This window comes from Tamandua tetradactyla, chromosome 3 (assembly GCF_023851605.1).
Source record: "Tamandua tetradactyla isolate mTamTet1 chromosome 3, mTamTet1.pri, whole genome shotgun sequence".
Classification (NCBI taxonomy): domain Eukaryota; kingdom Metazoa; phylum Chordata; class Mammalia; order Pilosa; family Myrmecophagidae; genus Tamandua; species Tamandua tetradactyla.
In genome coordinates this window covers 203,082,571-203,107,866 of record NC_135329.1, presented here as the reverse complement: position 1 = coordinate 203,107,866, position 25,296 = coordinate 203,082,571, and the positions used below count along the sequence as shown (strand labels likewise).

The window sequence follows — 25,296 nt, the reverse complement described above, 5'->3', positions numbered from 1 at the left end:
TCAGCACATTCCCAATGGAATCAAGTACTTAAAATAGGTCAACACAGCCTTTGAAAAAAATCACCATACTTCCTGCGTACAGTTAGTAACTAAATACTTTTCTTGATTGAAGGGAAGCTAATATAATCTTGTGAAATGTGAATTTTGGACAATAATTTCAAATTAAAAGAAAGCAAAGCAAGCCATTTTGAACCATTGCATCTTAGAAAGAGACCAGAAGGTACAAACATAAAAGACACCACAGTCCACTCATAAAGGAACCAAAAAATATGCAATAAAACCAGGAAGAGTCATCGATGGCCAATCACCTGCGATTTTCATCCAGCACATCCAAGATCTGCTGGTAAGCCCTACGAGTAGAAGACTGGATAAGCGACAAAATGCCACGAGCAGAAGAAAGATTAATTCCATCTTCAGGTAACATATGGGGAGGACAGACCCGAGCCTGTTGTGGCGATGGTGTCACACTGTTTACACAAGCACAGCAAATGAAGAGAAAAATACTCGAGTCAGATTTTTATCAACTTCAGCTAAGCACTTTCCCCACTTATATTTTAATATTAGTTTAGTTTTTTTTAAACACTTTTCTCCCACTTTCCCCAGAGAAAACAGTCAAACCAAAGATGTTAATAAGCAATTTGAATTGTTTTAAAAAATTGGCTACAATGTAGCATCTGTAACTTTGTAATCCTAAATATCAAAATAAACAAACTGAATATGAAAGAACAACTCTGGATAGAAATAGAACTACAGCAATGAACTTGCTCAACTACTAGCTTTGGAGAAGCAGCACTCTTTATTAAATGTGTACATTCCAATTCAGTAAACCAAATCTCTAACTGAACAACACTGCACTTCAACTTATGGATGATCAAAGGGTAGGACGGAACAGCCTGGTACACAGGTGTCAAAGTTTGAGCACACAAACCAAAAATGATTCCATAAAAATACCATTTCAAATACTTCACAATAAGGACAATGAAGTAAGCTTGGTTTATGATGAGTAAATGATGTTGATTTAAAGATGAAATAGGTTTCCTAAAACTAACAAAGAACATCGTAATTGCTTAATTATAGTAAAGCATATATGTTCTCTAGCTAATCGACTAAAACATAAAACTACTCCCAATGTTGTGAATACAGTGAAAGAAGGCAAGGATGCTTAAATTATCAAAATGGCTACCATTTCTGGGCTTCTTGGTGACAAAACTCAATCATTTTTTAATGTGTGAGCTGGGATTCATAATGTCTTTGGCTATCCTGACTGTGCTCCCATATTTGAAAGAAGCCATTTTTACAACTCGAACCTGAACTCTCTTAAAAATTAGTGTCAGTACTTTCAGAAAGTTGTTTTAATGATCATAGCATGATCCACTGTGTGAGGTATTAAACTAACATATGGATTTGGCATCTGGCTTGTTACAATAAGAGGTTCTGACACAATAAGAGGACAATGACATTGGGATGGGAGTTCAACATTCTTTCTCAAGATCACAGAAAAGCACATTAAGCTAAATTAGTCCTTGCGTACTATGTCCAAAAGAATGAAAGCAGAGCAATTGTGAAGTGAAAGGAGAAAAATCTTTCATTTTGACTTCTGTAATCTTTTCTAAGTTAAGGTGTATTTATTTGAAATTACAGAATAAGTGGGATAATTTTTTGAAAGCATAGTTATGGCCATCTAATATTATTCCCCCAGTCCTCCAGAAAGAAAAAATCTCCAGTTTTGTGAATAACCATAAATGTCCTGATGATCAAAATGAGAGAAGTAGAATAAATATAAAAACTTAATATAGTATGAAAAAGAATTTATTAAAGTTTATGATAGTCAATATTTAGGATTTTTCTTAGTGTAACAATGCAGATGAACTAAATCCCAGTCCATGAAAAAGGTTTCATGGCTTTTTGTCCATTAAAATTGAAAAGGAATGAAAAGTTACTTCCTTTGAGAGGAATTGTTTTGCCAGAAACAGACAATAAGGAATCGTTTACTTAAGTTCTAAAAATGCAAGTATTTCTAGTCCACACATAGGAAATGAGGTTGTCATCTTATAAAGTAGTCAAGTATAAACTAATTTTAGGTTAACTGCAAAGAATCCTTAAGATAGAACACACAGGAGGTTGGATTCTAACAGTCTAAAGATCTCCAATTCTAAGACTGTATGATCATATGAAATTGATAATAAATGAAAAAAATAAAATCTTACATGGTCCTTAATTGTAGCTTAATAAAAAATATTTATGTAGAAAAATGAAAGATGAAATTAAGTATTTATCAATAATAAATATATTTACTTCATAAAAGACCAACATCAAAAACATATTAAGAATTCTGGCTGTTTCTTAAAAGAAATTAAAAGTTTCAAAGATTAGTAAGAAATTTAACTTCAAATTTATTTATATGGCAATGCTTCATGTAACAGCAAAAACAGAATGGAAAGCATTTTTAAAACTGATGATCACTTTTGATAGCATCTGTATAGACTAAATGCCCTTCACTGTTAAAATTTATTTCCACCTACAGATGAAATGATTAAATAAGATGACCAATATTATCTTAATTCAAAACAAATACCTTGGCAACTCTTTTTCTTTTTTTTAAGCTTAAGCAGACTTAGAAGACTTAAAACAAACAACCAAACATATTTAGGAACAAAAAAGGAATAAACTTCATTTTAGCAATCGGTCTGATTCCAGTTTGAATGTTTGGTGCTGCTGTCAACTGTGCAAGAAAACTGTACTTTAAGAGGTGAGTTTCCATCTCTGTCCACTAGCTTTAGTAACTTTTTGTTTTTGACAAGTGAACTATTGCGAAAAGTAAAAAAAATAAGCATATTGCCTAAGAGAGGCATTGGGAAGATCATTTAAACAACTGTTACAATATTAGTAACTTAGTTAAAATACATTTTTATAATAAATTGATCCTTAGTAAAGTTATAAAATAGCAAGATCTCAATTTTACCTTTTTCTTTTAAAAAGATTAGAAAAAATTTGAAGAAAGCACTGATATTCGTTAGGTAATTCATTAGTAGCAGTACCATCTCATGCTTACATGAATTCTTAGTATATGAGTATTAGGGAAATAATACTAGTCAATATCAAAACTAAAATTTAAATTAAAATGTACTTGGCATAGCCATGCCATTATTAAAAGGTAAGTCCCAAGTCAAGTACCTCTTTCCCCCACGGATTTTCAAAGGAATAATGTTTCTCAAACTGTAAGGTTAACTTTTTTGGTGAGGTGCCAGATTTTCCAAAAAAAATAGTAAAGATAATAGTAAAAAAGAGCAGAAAATACTTTCACTGAAACACAAATTTTGTACCTTTGATTTTGGAATTTTAAATAGAGAGAAAACTTTAATATTTTACCACTATCTCAGGCAACTGACTAGTTCCAGAAGCATAAGAGAAACAGAGTAAGTAAAAAAATCACTGGCTGCCCTTGCAGCTTCTCCTGCTGTTTAAGAACCATAGCATCCTTTGAATTTTTATACTTGATAACAAAATACTTCCCACATAGAGGTCAGTTATTCCCACACTTTATTCTGCCACACTTAAAGGAAGTACACTTAATTATCTAAAAAAATCTTCCAAGCACAATTTTAATTTACAGAATTAAAAACACAAACAAACCTCAGTGGAAAGTTAGCTGCCTTTCCTCTGAAGAACTAACAAAATAAATCCCCTTTTATTAAAAGCCAATCCGTTTCTGGCAGCAAGCAAACTAGAACAAATAACTAGTCTAAATAAACCACATTTAGACTCCATTCTCTTTCTGGGTCAAAATAAAACTAGAAAAGCTAGTATGCTGAAATTAAAAAAAAAATTGAGATCGCTGAATCTGGTTAAGTTGAATCCGAAAAGAACTAAGATGACAACCAAAGTAAAGAAAAGGAAATGAAAAAGGATGCTTGATTCTTATGTTTAAAAGTATTCCATTTTACTTTTATCAGTACACCCCAAATTATAAGCCCCTTAGTTTCTCTACTTATTCTTTTTTTTTAACAAATACATGTGACAGTTTGAGAAATCATGAAACAGAGGTACTAAAAACCAAAACAGTAAATGAATTAGAGTATTATAGGCCAATTACCTGGTGAATTAGCACAATTAAAACAACTCCGACTTGTGAAAGGCAGAGCAGATAAAATCTTACGTGTACTCCGGTGCAGAAATCGGTGCCTGGAACCTTGAAATTTTATTTCTTGGGGCAGAATCTGATCTGAGCCACCTTGAATAATAATTATGCTTCTTTTACATATTCAGCTTTTACAACACAAATAAGCTAGAAATGATTCTACTTGTTAGAATTCAGTTTTGTGTCAACAGCTGACAATAGTAAATTCTATTGTCTCTTGAAAATAATTAAGAAAACAAAGGTCAGTCCTCTTACTCTTATATCTATATGCACTTCCATTCTTAAAGCCAAAGAATAAAATAAAGTGGAGGCAGGCAAAGGTTCATGCACAATGATGCATAATCAATCTCAGATTACAAAGAGAAAAGACTAAGGTAGGTAGAGACAGCAAGAGTTTAATAACTACTTTAGCAGAGATAAAATACAGCTATACTTTATTATTCTTCTTTTCCACAATGACCACAATGAATACATAATGTGCTTATCATACAAAATTTCTAAAATAAATGTAAATAGTTGATCCTTAAAAGAAACATGGTTAAATAATGTAAGCATTTCACTGAAAATGTATATTATATTTCATGTTATTTTAACTACCAACATTAAAAAAAAAATCCTCACAACTTAACAGAACATGAGATTTTCAGTTTTATCAAACACCTAGAAAATGTCATTAATATAACTTAAAAGAGAAAACTAAGTATTAGCTAGCACTGTTAATCTTTTCTGTTAGAAGGAACTTATAGGGTAACTGCAAAAACATTTATTAATGTGATAGATTCAGTTGTCAGCTTGGCCAGGTGAAGGCACCTAGTTCTGTTGCTGTGGACATGAGCCAATGGTACGTGAACCTCATCTGTTGCTGATTACATCTGCAGTCGGCTAGGAGGCGGGCCTGCTGCAATGAATGATGTTTGACTTAATTGGCTGGTGCTTAAATGAGAGAGCACAACATAGCACAGCCAAGCAGCTCGGCATTCCTCATCTCAGCACTCGCAGCTCAGCCCAGGCCTTTGGAGATGCAGAAAGTCACCCCGGGGAAAGCTGTTACAACTCACAGGCCTGGAGAGAAGGCCAGCAGAGACTACCCTGTGCCTTCCCACGTAAGAAAGAACCTCAGTGGAAAGTTAGCTGCCTTTCCTCTGAAGAACTAACAAAATAAATCCCCTTTTATTAAAAGCCAATCCGTTCCTGGCAGCTAGCAAACTAGAACAATTAACTAGTCATCTACTCTAAATCAGATGTCACTGGGCTGCTTTTCATACATAACAGAGCTCTTCCTTTCTCTTCAGCTGATCTTAGATATCGATAACATATAATTTGTGAGAAAAACCAAAATGATGCTCTACTAAAATAGTCTTTTTTCTTTGTTAACATGAAGTGTCAAAGTAATAACAGATCTAAATAATGCACATCTTTATATAGTAGAAGTTTATTAGAAACCTATGTTGCTCTTAAAAATATTAGAAGTGGAAAAGAACTAAAGCCCTTAGGGGTATATATAATTACACTGATAGGGTACTAAATATTATGATGCTCCTGTATCCATAAACCTATGTAACCTTTTCACTATTTATAACATTAATATGGAAATATCCTAGAAAAATCGATTCCATAGGCCTATTGACATTACTGCCAACCAGCAAAACATATAATTTTCAGGGGAACATACAATTAAAAAAACAAAAACAAAAGCAACTATTTTGATATGGTTGAATCTTTCAGGAAAAGTCTTTCCTGAAGGAGATATATCTCCAAGAAATCAGACATATATTCATTTTACCTTACTATTTCCCATATAACCCTTCAGAATGACTACAGCTACTTTAGGAGACATTTCAATATTCTTCAAGAAGTCAGAAGTGCTCTATTCTTTTTTTGCATCTAACACAAGAGAACAGAATTTAAATAAGGAAGTGAAGAACGTATATTGAAGTTAGAATTCACTATTGATTGAAACACCAGGAAACATGCTCATAAGACTTCTTTCAAAGCAAGGGTAAAAATACATGGAAAAGAAAAACCTCCTCCTTACTCTGTTAGAGACCCTATACCCATCAAAGCTCCTTCTGCATCCTTTTACTCTTTAGTCAGGTCCAAACAGAATTTGATATGGTATGATAGAAATAATATAATTATATTGTGCTCTTATTATTTTATATATCAATCTAAGTGTTTTGCTTTTAACTAGATTTGCAAACTGAGAAAGAGAGATGTTAATCATCTGATGGTTTCAGTTTTCAAAGAAGCTTAACATGATGGTTGGCATCAAATATTGGTCCATGATAAACTCATGAAATTTGATCAAAAAACTGATGAGGAAGAAATATCAATTCACATAAACAATAACAATCATCTATTAAATAAAGCAATCATCGCCAAGGGCTTTGAGATTTAGGGCTGATTAGTTTCTTTTGTTGTTGTTCCTGCCTAGAACTGGGCTTGACCCCAGCCCAGAGGGCTCAGGGGAAAGATCCTTGGTTGGATGTATTCAGTCCCTTTGTTGTTTCCAGAGATTTCTGAAGATTACTGTTCATATTAGCACACAGAGTTTAGGAATCAGTAGTCTGACCAATTCTTAAAGGGATATTTTACTGGTAAAATTCTATTAATTTTAATAATACAACAAAGTACTTGCCTCATCTAAAACATCTTATAGTGGTAACTTTAAGATCAGACTATGATAATATAACCAAATGAGAAAGGTTTAAATAAATAGTCCTTGAAACAACATACTTCAACTTTTTGAAAATGAAAGGAACCTAATAAATAATATAATGAATCAGTCAGCAGAGAGTTAAAAAATACTCCCAGAAAGTAAAAAACTTCTACTTTCCTAAGTGATACCGTTTATCATGACTCATTAGAAGCAGCGCCAGACAGTGCTGGTAGACAGTCTTATGACAAACTGAAAAACTTGAAAAAAGACATTCTGTAGTGTTTTCCTTTTTTTTTTAAATCTATGTGCTAGGCAAACATTTTTCAAAGCTACATATCACTGAACACTTGCATTTATCAATTTATCTAATGTACATTTTATAGGCAATTCCAAAAACAAATCATACATACATACAGAAGACTTTCATACACATAGAAGAGGATAATGCTACTGAAAAATTCTCATAACTACAAAACGGTCAGATTTTAAAACTATAAAAAGACTGCAAAAACGTGAAACTAATATAAACATAAATAAAACAGATCTGAAACACTACTGGAAGTAAATTATTTAGAAAAAGATGAGTACTAAGATAATATATATAGAAAACTTATGAAGGGGATACAATACTGAGTGGTTCTACTCACATGCAATCATTTCTGACCAGTTGTCCATTTTGGCGAACAGCATTTTCACTCATAGAGCGCTCTCTTTTTAGTCTGCCAACTGCACGGACCTGTTAAGGCAAAAAGAGATGGAAGGAAGTGGAAAATATTATCAGTAACCTAATGGCTGCTTAGTATGAAAAGAGCTTTATTCCAAGGTTACTTACAAAATTTACAAAGAACTTAGCCAAGAAATAGCTAAGAATTGCTGCCAGGCATGTGCGCTACAGATAGACATGTTTAAAACTCCCAACTTACAATGCAGATAAAAGTAGGAATGCTTATTTACTTCATGGAAAAAAGTAACTTTTGGTTCCTTTTTAAGTATTAAGCTTACTAGGTACAGCTAATATTTATTATTTATTATAATTTATACATTATTTATAAGAACAATTTACAGGAGTTTTTAAAGGTGCAAATACTATAGGAAACGGATAGGTTTGCATCACACATAAGTGTTCCTGGCTTCCATGGTTAAAACAAATTCAGATTTGGTTGGATATCTGAAAACGGGGCAAAAGACCCCTGAGTTTTCCTAGCTTGAGGGTTGTGGCATTCCAGAAATGAGTAAAATTTATCTCCCAGGCTCTTCTTACAAAATGTAGCTTTGACCTCCTCCCATTAAGAGATAAGGACCTATGTTCCCTCCCCTTGAAATTGGCAGGCTGGTGACTGCTGCAGAAGTGAAGCAATGTGACTTTGGAGATAAGGCGATAAATAATACAACTTCTGCCTTTTTTCTGTGAAGCTGCTTGGAACAATTGCACCATGTTGTGAGAAAGCCCAAGCAGCTGCATGGAAAGGCCATGTGAAGGTGTGCCAGCCAACAATTCCACTTAAGGTCTCAGATGACAGCCACTATTAACCAACAAGCGAGTGACTAAACCTTAAGATGACTGCAACCCCAAGCTGAAAGTGACCCCAAGCCATTGAGACTTCCCAGCTTTGGCCCGAGACGCTGTAGAACAGAAATAAGCTTGCCCTACTGGGCCCTCTACAGATTCCTGACCCTCAGAATCCAAGAGCAAAACCATTTCTTTGTGTTAAGGCACTAAGTTTAGGGTGGCTCGTTACACAGCAACAGGTAACTAGGACAATGGTAATACTACCTTTTCTGCTTGGTTACAAAATGTTTTTTCTTTATTAGAAATAGCCATGGCAACTTCATGGCTAAAAAAAAATTCAAACTTTACTTTAAAGGGCATCTGGTTTATGACTCAAGTAAAAACCCTAAAAAGGACATAAAAGTTCAGATTTTTTAAAAAAGTCAATCAATATTTATAAATGTTTTTAAAAGACTTGGGAGTAGATCAACATATTCAAAGCACAATAATTCTGTGTTTTATGCCATCAAAATTTAAAATGATACTACGCTGTACATAATTTCAGAGCACTGTAAGTGGATCACTTACCCATCTAAACAAAAGAAGATCTAACTGCTGAAAACACAAAAGGAGTCAACACATCAAGAACTCCTTAAGGTTAAATCAGAATCACTTTGAAACAATTTAATCATATAAAATTTAACAGCTACACATTTTATTCAGTCAGCAACACTAGATTGGATTGTGAGACCTCTGCTGATACTTTTGCCATCCTACCTACTGCGGAGTAGTGGTTGTTTACCTATAGCAGAACAGATCTTCCATAGAGCAGGGATATTATCAAGATGAATTTCCTACTCAATCAGAACCATTCCTGCTGCTATCAGGTGAGAACTAAGGTTAAGCAAGATAGGAAGTGATGGAGGATGACAACTAAATCTGTGACTTCAATATAGCCAGACAAGCTAGAGGATCCTAAGTCTGCTGCTATCTTCACTATTTCAAATATATCTTAGCAGGGGCATTAAGTTATTGTGATTATTACTACCAAATTGGAGCGAAAAAGCAACCTAAGACAAAAGCATGTATTTGTATACCTTGTAATATGACCAACTTGTATACTGTAATACCAATTATACACTGCCTGGGGTGACGGGAAACATGGTGATTTTAAAATGGATTTTCACCCTTTAGTTCAAGGTGGTAATGGGTTGGTTTTTCAGTTCAAGATTCTCAAATGTCATTCAGAGAAATGACATTCTTAAATGTCATCCAGTCTGCCTTGATTACCCATTTAAAACTTAATCACTCCTGAGGCTGAGAAATACAGTTTCCTAAATTCAAGCAATCTTCTGGATGTTGGGTTACAGGGTTTTCTGTGTCTAATTATATGTATGTTGTTTACAATCTATTTTGTGGATTAAGAACTGATCTAAACTTCCCTTAATGTGCTTAATATTCCAAGTTACATTTGATTTTCTTAAGATTTTGGACATAAGAACATCCTGTGGGCCTTTATTTACCTGTTCCTTTAACCTGTTCAAACCTATTTCTCTTTCAAGAATCTACCCAGGTGCCTTTCACAGTATTTTCCCTCTAAACTCATTTCTGTTTTTAAATAAGTTTGTAGATATGAATCTCTGTACTACCATGAGGCTTTTACTGGAGAAGAGAGAAAAGTAGAGTTAACAATGTGGGCATAACAATTAAGATGGATATTCATACTCTCCAAATGTGCTCACTGCCCCAAATTCAAAATAACACATTATTGGGACAACAGTTGAGACAGTGGCTGGGGTTTATGAGAAACAAACATGGTGCTAAGAAGGCTACGAGGTAGTGGCTGTACTAAGAATGTGAGTATATGTTTCTGAATCTTTTAAGAAAGAATATGTATACATATCAACAAGCTGTTCTCTATTTTTCCTCTTCCCTCCCTTTTGCTCTACTCTGATGATCATAGCCCTAGCTCCTCTTTCCACAGACGAGGGAGCAGAGAAGAGAGCTAGACATATCACAACCAAATCGTGATCAGACCAATAGCAGCAGCTTCCTGATTTCTGAGCTACTGCAGCCCTTCTACATTTGTTTTAGGATATGCCATAGGTCTGGGTCACTCATTACACTTCAGGTCATCTTTCACTTCCATCCTCAGGGTTGTCATGTCAATTAAATAAAGGAAATCATAGAGACAACCTTCCTTTGCTCCCTTACTGTGGAATACTAGGTCTGGAATCTTATAGTAGACATCCATGGTGTTTGTGTCATCCTTCATAGCTTCTGGGGCAGCTGCTTTCTAGCATAATCGTTGATGAGTTTGACTCTAGCTAGATGTATTTCTCACAGTCCTTGAGCTCTAGATCTACAATCTGTACATGATTGCAGTACAGCATGGCACCCCATGGATGCCATTCAACAGCTCTTGTATGAAGCTGCATGCCTGGAGATAATTTCCTTTCTGAAGACATTCATTTCCTTCGTTCATCTCTTCCAAAAGCAGGTTAAGGCTTATATAAGCTAACTAATTTTGTTCCTTCCAGACCACCTGTGATTGTTGTTCTTGGGTACATTTGGGGTTCTGTGCTTTTCCAAAGACTTATTATAGAAATGGATGGCATTTTCATACTTCTTTGAAACAGGCATTGCCAATCTTCTCTTCGCACTTTAATGTCCTTCTCACTAAGTTCTCAGCATTTATTGTAGTTGATCTTTTCAAAGTGTACTGCTGCTTGATTGATAGTGTATGGTGGTGGCGTACAAATCTCTGGCTCAGTAATAATGCCTCAAGGCTGTGTCAAGTTTTTCTTCTTATAGACATCATTTCCCAACTCTTTTCAGTTCGTCCTTCTTGTTTGAAACAGCTTTCTCCACTGGCTCCAAAAAGGACTCTTTTTTAAGACAAGGCACTGGTTTCAATATCAGTCTCTTTCCCCTCATCTACACTGCTTGATCTACTCTAAGAACAATGAGAGTTGTTGGAATGTGGGTATTTTGCAGTATCTTGCACAGATTAGATGACTCATTCACATCTGCTTTATCCATTTGCTATAGGCAGAATCACCAAGCAGTAGTCTTGACCTAGAGTTGCTTTCCAAATTTTGGGAGAGATTAGGCATATCAAAAAGTTCGTGAATCTCCTCTCTACCAGCCAAGCCTCCAGATTTTATAAATCCTCTTTGAGTTAGAAGATTATTTGCTTCATACTTCAGGTCCACCTCATAGGTTCATTTGGATTCTTCAAGCCAGTTTAAGAACTTAACTACTATTGCTTTCTGCAAATTTACCCCTTGATTTAGTCAAGCTTTCAGACAACCCGTTTTAAGGTCTTTTAAGCTTCCTTCCTGTAGTCTCTTTTCTTGGTATAGGACAGTGGTTTTCAAGTAGGGGTGATTTTTCTCTCCAGGAGACATTCTGGTAATGTCTGGAGACATTTTTTTTTTAAACTGTGGTAAATACACATAACAAATAATTCACCATTTAACCATTTTAAAGTATACAATTCAGTGGCATTTAGTACATTTACAATGTTTTGCAACTACCACTACTATCTAGTTTCAGAATATTTCTATTACCCCAAAGGAAACTCCATATACCCATTAAGCAGTTACTCCCAATTTCCCTCTAACCCAGCCCCTGGTAACCACTGATCTACTGTCTCTATGGATTTATCTATTCTTGATATTTCTTTTAAATGGAATCATATTACATTTGGTTGGCTGCTCTCATTTATCATAATGTCTTCAAGGTTCATCCACATTGTAGCATGTATCAGTATTCCATTCTTTTTTATGGTTCAATCATATTTCATTGTATATATATACTGCAATGTGCTTATCCATTCATCAGTTGATGGGTGTTTGGATTGCTTCTGCCTTTTGGCTACTGGAGACATTTTTGCTCCTCACATCTTGGGGAATGCTACTGGCATCTTGCAGATAAGGATCAAGAATGATTTCAACCTTTTACAGTGCATAAGGACTGCCCCTCGCAACAAAGAATTATTGGGTCTCAAATGTCAACTGTGCTGAAGTTGAGAAACCCTGGCAGAGGCTGCTGAATGAAGGCTGTGGAGTATGTAGCTCTGGAAATCTCACTTCATTGATTCTGAGTAGCAGCTGAATAAATCTATGTAATTAGCACCTGTGACCTTATTCTGTCCTTCTCTTTCAGTTCATGTTCTAGAAACTGTTGGAACCCTGGCTGCCTTCCCTTCCTCCTGCTCATAGATCAACCTTCTCTTGAGGGCACCTTGACAATTCTAAATACTTAAAGTGGAGGCCATCATTGCTTTCCTTCCATTGAGTAGCTGGTAGTACTCTTCTCAGCAATTTCTTCCTGCATCTCAGGATTCATTCCTGCCATAGGATTTTAACTCTTTCATAACAATATTTACACATACTGCGCTTTTAACATGAACTAGAATATGTGCTAAACATTTTACATGTATTATAACATTTAATTCTCACAAATATCTTATGTAGTTGGTATCATCTTTATTTTAGCATTGAGTCTTAAAAAGGTTAAAAAATTTGCCCAAAGTTATGTGATTAGTAAGTGGCAAAGCAGACCTTCAAAATTAAGTCTAATTCTTGGCCTACGTCTTTCACTCCAGTGCTATACACTTGGGCATTTATCACACTTGATTAAATGTCACATGACCTTAAATAGGCTTAACGCCTGAGTTTATTGAGTGTAATTCTGTTAAACTTTTTTTCTTCATTTGGTCTTAATCACTTAGGAAAGTGTTTGGGTTAATGTCAATCATTTTTTTTGTAACAGAAAGGCAAAAGTATCGAAAATTGCTAGGGGGAGCAGAAAGATTAAAAGAAAAACAAACCAAGAATAGTAAAGGAAGCATCTTCTTCTTGACAGAATCCTTGCTCCAAGACAAAATTATCCATGGCTATAATTTGTATGGGGAACTTTAGCGAGCTGGGAAGTTGGGCCTTTAACTGGGAACATGTTGTGTTATGCTTTGTGTAATCGTCTTCAAAATTTTCATTATTCTTTGCTATTAAAAAGCTTTAAATCCTCTGTGACTGCTGGTGTCTTTCCCTCATTCATACCATTATGCTGCTATGACTAAAGAGCAAACTTTTGAGAGCACGAATATGACTCATTCATTCTCGTACCAGACAGCATCTTACAGATAAAAGGTGAATAAAATGTCTGTTAAATACAATTCTGCAAGTGTCTTGTGACTTTTCACCATGCAAACATAATTTAGTTCTCTTCACTAAGCAAATATCTAAAATGTCCAAACTGACACCTATGAGGACATTACCTCAGTTATCTCAGCAGAAACTTACAACCTAAGAAAAGCCTCTGCTCTCAGGTTATATGGGTACCTTTCTCTTTTGGAGAGGAGTATATGAAGAATGTAACCAGACGATGGCAGTACTATTATTAATACAAACATGTTTGTATACCGTCTTACAATAGATTCATGACAACATGACAACACATTAGAAGTTCAGAAGCTATAATGAAAAAGTTGCAATCACAGCTCATCAGAGAAGCAGCTTCACAAGACTGGCTCTGAATCAAAGGCAGAGACAAGACTAGAACTCTGTTACTGACTTTTATTAGTACGTATTGCTATATTTAGGTCAACAGGGATACTAATATTATACAGTACAGTAGCTAACTTACTAGTAAGTTTTCAGCAACTAAGGAGAAAGGAGAGTTTTAAGGAAAAAGAGCTATCTTTGCCCAGATTGCCAGACTGCTTTTATAACCAACTGATACATTAATTTTCTCTTATTGCTAAAACTCCCAACTTTTCTTCACTCATAGCTATAAAAGTTCTTCCTCTAAGACTACCCAAATGTTAACAATGCTTTCCGCAAAATCCTACTTTTCCTGAAACATAATATTTAAACTAAAACAAAAAACAATAGCATAATACCTTATTTGAAGTATCTATAAATCAGAATTTACAGTAAACCAATGTTCCATATGCAAGGTTTTCATTACTAATGATATGATTTATGGCTTCTTAACAACTCCTTAACTTTCCCTTTGTGAAAACCTGAATCTGAAATTCAGCTGAGGTTAAACTTCACTTACTTCTTCAGTTTGAGGGGTTGGAGGACGTCTTTCTAAATCCAGAAAATCTAGTGGTCTTTCACTTAGGGTAAGTACACGAGGAGGTGTTTTTAATGCCAGAGGTTTAAAGGGTGTTGACTGAATGAGGTCAAGATCTGCGGGTCTTGAAAATGGAACATCTTCATTATTTCCTGGGAGTAAAAAAAAAAAAAGAAAAGGGAGGGGATTAATTTAAAAAGACAGAAGTTTTATTAAAATGTATTATCTTTACTCACTTTTATACTATAACCTACTCGATAACAGCAGTTTAAAACTAAGCTTTCATCATAATTGACATTTCACTAATATTTATCATTGTGATGCTAAAATGATGAAAATAAACCATGCCACCTAATTCGGCAAAAACTGACATCCCCCAAAATATAAACAACTCTTACAACATAGTAAGAAAACAACCCAATATTAAAAATCAGCAATAGATTTGAAAATATGCTTCACAAATAAGACATGAAAACAGCCAAAACACATACAAGCAAGATATTAAAAATTAATCATTAGAGAAACAGAAATTAAAAATTATAATGAGATGCATCCCACACCCATGTGACTGTGGAGCACACAGAACTCTGAAACACCACTGATGGGAATGCAATATGGTACACTTTATTTGGAAAATAGCTTGGCAGCTTCTCATAAAGTCAGAGACAACTTATAATATATGCAATATATCCAGCAATTGCACTCCTAGATATGAAAACATACCTTCACAAAGACCCGTCATGAAATTCACAGTGGCTTTATTACAACCCACCCCAAACAGGAAACAACCTATTTGTCCATCAGTAGGAATAACTGATAAATACAACAACATGGAAGAACCTCAAAAGGAAAAGAAATCTGACACAGAAGAGTACATACTGCAGAAAACTCTAAGAAAGACAAATCTAGTCTCTGGTTTTAGAAAGGAGATTTTATTTGTCTGGAATTGGGAGAGAGGAATGAGGGGAATGACTGATAAGGGGCATACGGGAACCCTTTGGCGTAATGGAAATGCTCTATTATCTGGACTGTGGTAGTGGTCACACAGGGTATGTATTTGTCAAAACTCATCAAGCTAAGTGCATGCATTTTATATGCATAAATTATACCTCAATAATTTGTTGCACTGTCAAATATATTGTTTGAAATGTCAGCCTACAGAAATGAATAGAAATTTTGAAAATGTAAAGCTGCATTTTCTAAATCCTTTTCTAAATATGATGAGAAATATAAAAAACAAAATTTTTCATTGTAATATATAAAACAAAGATTTAACTTATCAGGCAATATTCAACTGTAAAACAAATGTAAAATACCTGCTACAACAATCCTCTCTGGAACTTGCATTATTACACTAGCATTTGGAACTCCGTCTTGGAATCCTTGCTCCATGTCAGCATTTGGTGGTGCTACCTTTAATTTTTCTGGGACCCTCATTCGCTGACTAATACCTTCGGTGTATTCCATTTCATACTGAATTCGACTAATTTCCGCCATCTCAGCAGCAGTGGGGGAAGGAAATGCTGCCCCACTCACCCTGTGGGTAAAAATTTAAAGACAAGGATGACTGAGTATTAAAACGTCAATCTCCTCTTTGTAATGGAGACTGAAACAATACCTTAAAGAAAGAGCAAAAAGACACCTTTTATTTGCAAGTATTGAATGTATACAACAGAAAAATAAAAGAATGAAGAAAATGTGTTTCTTAACATAACAGTCTTCTTAATTAGTTGAAATTTTACCTTGATGATACTGCTTGGGAGCAAATTTTAATAATCACACAAATGCATACACCTCTCTGCAAAAATAGACATGCATGCTGCTTGTAACTCAAAAATATCTGAAATAAAAGTTAAAAAAAATTAAAATTCCTAAGCTAGTAAAGCTATTAGGACTTTATAAAAATAAAGTTAGAACTTGTCCTCATATTTGAAAAAAATAAAACTTTTTAATGATGAAAATCAGACTCACAAGGTAAATGAGGTTAATTCTAAATTTACTAAAAAAGATGTAACTCCCTGAAAATCACAAAATAGAAATGCCAACTTCTCTTACTGAATGTAAAATAACTGAGATACAATAAATAATAATTACAGAATTTGTATTAATAAAACTTTAATGTATGCATTCATTTTTTGAAGGGTTGAAGTTTTACATTAACTTGTACGGAATATTATACTTACGTTTATTTTTTTAAAAAAAGCACGCATGCCTTTAAGGGGAGAAAGAATACAAATGCTTTGAGTAACCTTCTAAATGAAAGAAAGATCCATGCTCCCTGGAGAACGCAGTAGAAAGAATGCTGCTCCACAATACCCAATGCTGGTAAAAGTATACAAGAGCGTGGTTAGCCCACAGTAGTCAGCTTTAAAGCCACAATCTCTCAAACCTATAACACCAGTTCAACTGAATAAAATTCCACTGACCTTCCTAGTGGTGTGTCACTGCTTGCTCTTTTACTCATTTTTATAACAGTAAATACACGTCTACAATGGCTATTAAAATACTGCTACCCTGTAGTTCAGTTTACGTTACACAACAATTTCCCTACAGATCTGAACTTTTTTTGGAGGTGTACATAACAACACGGACACTGCTTTTCCAGCTGTAAAAAAGAAAGAATAAAAATCAGTTTTTCAACATTTCATTTCATAAGAAAACCATGAGTAAGTGTCTACTTAAAATTATTTTTGGACTTGAATACAGCTTGGTCTTGGTCTGAGAAACTTACGTTCAAATTTTTCCTATACAGAGTTATTCTTCACCTCAAAAATCATAAAGACGGTTTTAAGAATAGTCACGTTAGGAAAAAACAACATGTTTCCATAAAATCCTCCACTTGTCATATTTTGAAGGGGGAAAAATAAACTTTTTTTAGACTAAAGGAATCATGAAGAGAAAACAAAGGGTAAAAGTAAATGTATGTGAGGTAGCCTAAAAATTAGATGCAGAAGAAATGGTTCTTTAAGAAGGAAATAATTTGAAAAACCAAATTACATTAAAGTTTTAGCAAAATAAACTGCAAAAGCCAATGTTATAAAACTTTCTTTTAAAGACATGAGTCATAGCTGGGACATTTCTTAAACTTCATGTAAAAGACGCATTCATTACATCCCTTAAACATTGAAATGCTTAGGGTTTTTAGAGATAATTTAGGGTGCTAAGCCCTAAAAGTGGTTGATTATAACTGCTAACTTGCTTCTTGTATTCTTTACCAAAATGTCTGAATTTTAAGGATTTGGCATGCGGATGGTTTAATAAAACAGGGCCAAGGGAGAAAATTTCTACTCACAAATGTGTACAACTACTGCTTGCTATTTGGCATTATCTGCTTCCGTGCTTCATATTAAATCCTTTAACTTTTGTCAACGCGTATGTGATGGATTTAGAGCCACTTTTGTCCCTAGGGGAGAAAAACAGGTGCTAACTGAGTAACTACTTGCTATGACTATTGGGGATTCATTGTTGGAAAATCTCTGAAGAATGAAAGTCAGCAAAGACGGTATGAACTTACATTAAGAAACAAAATAATGAAAAAAAAATTATCAACCTTACCCCAATTTTAGTGCCAAAGCAGGGGCCCTTGCTATTTACGAGCTAAGGCAAAATAAAATAAAGACAAGTAACTGTCATTGTTTCTGAATTGCATTTAGAAAAATGTGGCAGATGAGAAAATGTTTAAATTAATCAACTACTTAGGTATACATACGAGTATATACACATATACACATTTACATATATATTAATTTACATATATATGTATACATGTATATATTTAGGAGGAACAAATATATAATTTGTTAAATTTTCATTCACTTAAAATGTATTTAATTTGAACCCAAAATACATACACATGGTACAAAAAAATTGAGGAAATGAAGTGTCCCATTCAATCCTATCCTACAACTACCTAGTTCCCTTCCTCATAAGCAATCTCTAATACCAATTTTTTGTGCCTCATTCTAGATGACATACTTCTTTAGTATACTTGTGTGTATGTGAAACAAAGTAAAAGCTTAAATTCAGAAATGACATTGAAAAAAGACATCTCAAGAGGACCAGATATTATAAATTGAAGTTTTATAATAACAAATAAGGGATGCAAGTATCTAGAACCACATGATACTGAAATGTGCTATTTTTCACATTCTAGTCACTGGACTTCAGTCTTTTTTCCACTAGTCCATCTCCTGGGTCTCAATATTTCATTCCACAGCAACATATTTTCTTATCTCTGAGTTCATAAAGCATCAGGGACTCAGAATATAGAGGTGGATACTGAAAAGAGAACTCCTGGAAAAAGCCACATTCTTCCATAGTCAATTGAGCTACTGCAATTCAAAAAATAAATGGAATTTTTCTACTACAATTTAACAGCGTCCTGTCCCAATTACTGGTTATCACGCTAAAGGAAAAGAGAGGAGAATCTTAATTTTTCTCTACCTATGGCATTTTTGGTAATATGCTTTGACAACAAATAAACTTCTGATGTAGGATTAAGTTATAAATTCCAGAGTTTGTCACTTAGAATCCATGGAGCAATGAAACTTGATTCTTTGTTAAATTAACAAGAGACTAAATCCCTCTCACAATCATGGATGATCAGCTTTCTATAATTTATAAGCCCAACATTTTCCAAACGTCAGTAACTTACCAACTTCGTGTTTTTTTCCATGTTCACCTAGCAATCTACTTTTAATCTTTCCTTTAACTCAATTTTAAAGACTTTTGATTAAATGCATTTTAAAAGGAAATTTTACATAACTACCTTAAATCAGGGACTTGATGTTCACACATAAATACACGCAACAATAAAATAGCTATTAAAACCAAAATTCTCACCCATACTATCTAAATTCAGTGACATAGCACTACTGCAAAGCAAACCGATTTTGGGACACAATGATTCCAGCCCAACTCTTTCATCTTCTATATTAGAGCATTGGAGCCCAAAGAGAAATCTAGCAAATTAAAGAATCAAGTGGGGTTAAACTGGTGGTGATTGCAAAAATTTATGTAACTCTCCAATTACCAAAAAACCTCCTATTCTTTATCATGTATTGTGTGGACCAAGTTCTAGGTTTTTACTTCAGTTCTCTTTCCCAGAAACTATACGTAAAGAAAGGATGTATTAGAAAACCAGGTGGGTGATAACACAGCTAATATTAACATTTACGAAAATTCCCTGAAAATTTTGAAAAATATATATTAACTATATATACACACACACACACACACACACCTTAACAACGAATTTTAAAATAAGGTTTTAAAACGGGTTTCAACACCAAGACGCAGAAGCACAGCAGCCAAACTTTGATATCCTCAAATGAGACAGCCCAGTAAGACAGACAGGATTAAGAAACAATTTTCTTTTGGAAAGAACAGCAAAGTCAATTCCCAAGCTTTCTGCACGAAAAAAGATAAGTCCCTCAAACAATTTAATCACATGGGAAAGGGTACTATACTGCTAAATTGTTCTCATTCTTTCCAATGCCATTTTCCCCAAGGGGTATTTCTTTGGGATTTCTTTTGCCAAGAGATTTGACAGAGAAACGAAGGCTTTTCATCCTGGGAGAGAAAACACTCAAGATTATTCAATGAAAGCCTCTCAGTGAGTGAGAGCTCTGCATGCAAGTAGTTCTGTATTTGGGCCCAAGGGGCCAAAAGCTTTTTTTAAATCCTCGTTAATTAAAAGTCTTCACTGAATATGAAGGGTTCTCCCATCTAGAACCCTCCTTGTTCTAACGTTATGGGACGCAGCCAGGGTGGGTTTTTTTTCCCCATAGATGGGGGTCTCATGCTGCGGACGAGGGTCATAGGCTGGACGAAAGGGGAACCCGAGCTCCTCCAGTTTCCTTGGTCCAGGTAGGAAATTCGAGGAGCAACTCCCAGTATTGACACCTGCCAGCGAGATGCTCGCACACAGGCAAAGGGCCTCCCTGGGGGCCCGCAGATGCCGCAACCCGGGCCTCCAACAAGGCCTCTATTTCCCAACACGCATTTTCCACAAGTAAAAAACAAAACAAAACAAAAATCTATTCTTTAAAGACGGCAGGCGTCCGGTTCAAGGTTATACTGAAAGGGGTGAGGGCAGGGGAAGAATGAGGAAAGACGACCAGCGGACGTCCACGGGACTCTCCTGCTCTTTCCCAACCGCGAGTGACTTTCTAGTCGCGAACGTCTAAATGTATGCACCAATGAGGCACCAAACTAGAAAGGGCGAAACGTTAGGTCCCAAACGTTTGCAGGTGAGTGCGCTGCTCTTCTCCGCATTCCTCGGGGCTTGATGGGCATCAAGGCCCTGAGGAGGAGGAAAGGCCGGGGATGGACGCGGGAGGCCTGAGGCACCGGATGGACTCGGGCCAGGGCGACACTAGCGCTAGAAGGCCCGGCGCCCAGGCCCCGGGAGGGGGTGTCAGCACTCACCCCTGGGCCCGCTGGAGGGTCCCCGGCAAGGGCCGCCGCCCGCCAGCTCCCGAGGCGTTCGGGTGGGCGCTCGCAGAAGCCGTTGACCGAGCGCACAAAGGCACCCGGTCAAAGCACCGGCCGCAGCGGCCCGGAGCGGGCCGGAAGGGACGCGAGAACAGCCCAGGCTGGCCCCTTCTAGGAGCCGTAGAGGAGACGGGTCGGTAGTCATGTGACACAGGGAAGGGCGGACGTGAGGCTCACGCACAGGAGCATGGGCGGTGAGTCGGCGCTCAGGAGACATCTTTGTCATGGGCAAACGAGTCAGCCGCATTTAACACTTGTGCGGTTCTCAAGTTTGGTTCAGGTTTGGACTTTAGAGTTCGAGACCTTTAAGAACCTCGTGTTTACAAGACAGACCTTCGGTATCCTATTAAAGTAACTGTTTTTCGGGACCATCCGCATTAGAATCTGCATATTTAACCAGTTCCACGAATCTGCATATTTAACCAGTTCCACGAATGACTTTTGCGGATTGTGGTTTTGATTTCTTTTCATCCGTCCAATTGTCAGGCATTGTTTTTCGTAAAAGGACGCCTGCTGTGATTTACTCCAATTCTTCAAGGTGAGACCCCCCCCCCCCCCCCCCCCCCCCCGAGATCCTTGCAGCGTTGTTTAGCTTTCGGAAAGCTCTCTAGAGAGCTACCTCAGTCTCCCCTCCCGGAGCCCTGCGTGTAGTGCTGGAAAATCAGCAGCGTGCCAGCTACCTTAGAGAAGGGCTGAAACCAAATCAAGGAATCCCTCGGATGCCTGGACTTTAACAACCTAACAAAGATGTACGCATGAATGATGTACCCCTCTAGAATCAATAAATATTCTAGAAATGTTGCCGTTCTTCAAAATATTTTGAGAAGCCCTCTGAATATCGTGTTCTTAGGCCCGTTGTTCATAGTGGCAGATCCTCCTCCTTTCTGAATAGATTGATTTTATGAATAATCAGTTATTCAAAATCAACCTTCTGGAAGGCAGAGAGAAGATCAACCCGGGTAAGCCATCTGTGATCAAAACCTTTAGAAATGATGGTCTTGATGTTTCCACCAACCCATCCACTTTTAACTTGCAATTTGGTATTTATGTATTTTTTATTTTTTATTATAGTTAGAGAAATGTTTGCAATTATGTTTTCACTCCTACAGCTCCAAAGAAAAACGTTTTAAAATTACTTTCAAATGAAGATTGTGATCCAGTTATCAAATCCTTTCCCTTAATCCTGAGCATCCTCGTATCTTCCTACATCACTGATTCCACGAATGAGAGTTGAATTGAAAGCAGCTGACTTGCACATAATAGTCTCATACTGAATGAAAGAATGAAAAACATTTTCTCTCACTTACCTGAAAACCTTTTCTGATATAGCTTTATGTTGACTTGTTTCTCCACAGTCATTAAATATGTTTAATGATTTAATCCATCCTTGACTGTCCTTGCAATCACAGCTGCTTTAAGTGGGAAAAAGCTGATACATAAATCTAAATAAATTAACAGCCATTTAGTCCCATCCTGTTGCTCTAGTTCTGGCCATTTCTACCCAAGGTTCCTGTTGAAGCTTTGACCTCAACAGAGTTTCAAACTCAATTTCTTTTCCTTCTTCCCAATGCAGATTTCATCTCTCTTTTTTTAAAAATTAATGGCAAGAACATGTTTCATAGTTACCCAGATTCAAGATATTGAAGCCATCTTTCACTATCTCCCAAGTCACTAATCCTTTAGATTCTTCATCTCAATGCTGGCTCTCCACTTTCTCTGCCCTTTCTGTTCTCATTGCCGGGTCATTCACCATCATCTGGGCTGTTGCCCTTTTAAATGGCCTTCTATCTTCACTCTTTTTCTTTCTTTGGTCCTTCCTAGACATTGCATCAATAAAATACCAATTTTTATAAATTATAACATCATGAAGCCCCAAGTTTAAAAGAATTGTTATCTACAAATCCCAAACTCAATATCAGCAATCCAATAACTTTTAAAATGTCAGAAACTATGAAATAGCCTGGCGAAGGCAGTATTGTAAATACTGGATCATCCAAGTTACAATGATTCTACTTACTGACCAATGAGTACAAGTTTTAGTATTCTAAATCCTACCCAATATAGTTCTAACCTCTTACTTTATCACTTTATTGACTATTGTGCATGTGGGTATGAATATATATACATTTATATATATATATGAAATCTGTATGCAGACATTGAATGTACTCTGGACCATTAATTGTCCACTGAGATTGCTTTGTGCTTTCTTAATAACTTACCCTTGTCCATGCTGTTCCTGCCACCAGGACTGCCACCCTACTGCTGACCATCCTCTGCTGTTTAAATTCCTACCTGCCCTTAAAGGACCACCTAATATGTACCTTCTTATGAGTTATTTCCTGAGGCCTACAACTTTTGAGCCCCTATCTGCAATCTCTACAGTGCCTTAACATTTTGTCCAATATTATAATTATCTATGTATTTGTCTTACTTTCTCCATCCAGATTGTAAGTTCCATGTTGGAGACCAAGATCTCTATCCCATTCATTCAGTAATTTGCTGCGGTGCCAAACATAGTGAGCATTTTGTAGCTTATGGATATAAAGTAATGAGACTTATTTCCTTGTTTGGCTGATAAATTGGAGTTACAAATAATCCCAGAGCATTAGTTCTAAGAAAGTTTTGAACAGTAGTATTTTCAGAATAATCATAGACTCTACAAAGTTCTAGGAAGGATCATATTTATCTGGATATTTGTATTGGCCTGGTTATTAAAAAGCAGTTAATATTTCCTGTGTGTTTGCTTGTCTCTTAGTTTCCAATGGTCAGGGCTAGGAATAGGGTGAGGGGTGACTTGAGTTAGGTGCCTACAGGGAAAATTAAAGGAGATACTTTTAGTGACCTGCAAGTGCCTTGCCAATAGATTGCTAAGTATCCATTTGGAACCTATCAACATTTTTCTTTTCCAAACAGCCTTATGAGTAGAGACAGAATGGGTTTGAGACAGCATGTTTGTTCTTCTATTTGCCAGAAGTAATATGTTCATTAAAATGGATTAGTACATATTAAACTCAAATTGTTTTCAAATGAGATATGTGGGCCCAATTACGGACATGTTCCTTAATATTTAGTTGAGCAACATTTTTTTCTTTTATTTTTTGTTTGAAAAGTTGTAGGTTTTCAGAAATATCATGCATAAAATATATAAAATACAGAGTTCCCATAAACCACCCTATTATTAACACCTTGCATTAGTTGGTACATTTGTTATAATTCATGAAAGAACATTTATATGATTGTACTATTAACTGCGAACTAGAGTTCATTGTGTTGTACAATCCTGTTTTTTCTTTTAATTTTTATTCTAGTAACATATATAACCTAGAATTTCCCCTTTTAATCACATTTCCATATATAACTCAGTGCTATTAATTACAGTCACAATATTGTGCTACCGTCACCACCATCCATTACCAAAACTTTACAATTAACCCAAATAGAAATTCTGTACAATTTAAGCATTAACTCCCCATTTGCTGCCTCCACCCTAGCCCCTGGTAACCTGTACTCTAGATTCTAATTCTAAGAATTTGCTTTTTATAATGAGTTCATATCAGTGAGATCATCCAATATTTGACCTTTTGTGTCTGTCTTATTTCACTCAAGGTTCATCCATGTTGTCACATGAATCAGAACTTCATTCCTTTTTAATGCTGAATAATGTTCCATTTTCTTTAGATATCACATTTTGTTTATCCATTCATTGGTTGGCGGACACTTGGGTTGCTTCCATCTTTTGGCAGTTGTGAATAATGCCACTATCAACATTGATATGCAAATATCTGTCAAGTCCCTGCTTTCAATTCCTTTGGCTATATACCTAGTATCAGGATTGCCACATCATATGAAAACTCTATACTTAACTCTGAGGAACTGCCAAACTGTCTTCCACAGTGACTGTACCATTTGCAGTGAATGAATGTTCCTGTTTCTCTGCATCCTCTTGAACACTTGTAATTTTTTTTTAATAGTAGCCTTTCTAATGGGTGTGAAATGGAATCTTATTGTGGTTTTGATTTGCATTTCCCTAATAGCTAATGATATTAAGCTTCTTTTCGTGTGCTTTTTAGTCAGCATATTCTCTTTGGGGAATGTCTATTCAAATATTTTGCCTATTTTTTTGACTGGGTTATTTGTCTTTTTTTGTTGTTGTTGAGTTGTAGGATTTCTTTGTATATTCTGGATAGTAAACGTTATCAGATATGTGGTTTCCAAATATATTCTTCCATTGAATGGGTTATCTTTTCACTTTTATGATGAAGTCTTTCAATGTGCATGCATTTTTAATTTTAGCGAGGTCCCATTTATCCGTTTTTCCTTTAAATAAAACTATCTTGTGCTTTAGATGTAGTCTAAGAAACCAAGATCCTAACATAAGATACTGAAGATAGTTTCCTACATAATCTTTTAGGAGTCCTGGCTCTC

At 35.7% G+C, this 25,296-nt stretch overlaps 1 protein-coding gene across 13 annotated transcripts in view; it reads right to left on the bottom strand.

The window, feature by feature from the left end:
• Window positions 1-20,995, bottom strand: part of MFF (mitochondrial fission factor) — a 31,656-nt gene extending 10,661 nt beyond the window's left edge. Inside the window, exons 1-9 of one of the 13 annotated variants that reach the window (XM_077155323.1) lie at window positions 20,803-20,995; window positions 17,666-17,776; window positions 16,800-16,978; window positions 16,116-16,213; window positions 15,690-15,910; window positions 14,356-14,525; window positions 7,445-7,533; window positions 4,157-4,231; window positions 309-467 (exon numbers count right to left, since the gene is read on the bottom strand). In XM_077155323.1, coding sequence (XP_077011438.1) covers window positions 309-467; window positions 4,157-4,231; window positions 7,445-7,533; window positions 14,356-14,525; window positions 15,690-15,870 — 674 coding nt within the window. In that variant the 5' untranslated portion in view covers window positions 15,871-15,910; window positions 16,116-16,213; window positions 16,800-16,978; window positions 17,666-17,776; window positions 20,803-20,995. Of the gene's footprint in view, window positions 1-308; window positions 468-4,156; window positions 4,232-7,444; window positions 7,534-14,355; window positions 14,526-15,689; window positions 15,911-16,115; window positions 16,214-16,799; window positions 16,979-17,665; window positions 17,777-20,802 lie in introns of those variants that run through there. The other 12 variants (XM_077155317.1, XM_077155320.1, XM_077155324.1 and 9 more) reach the window with 12 other exon arrangements.
• Between the last annotated feature and the right edge of the window lie 4,301 nt (window positions 20,996-25,296).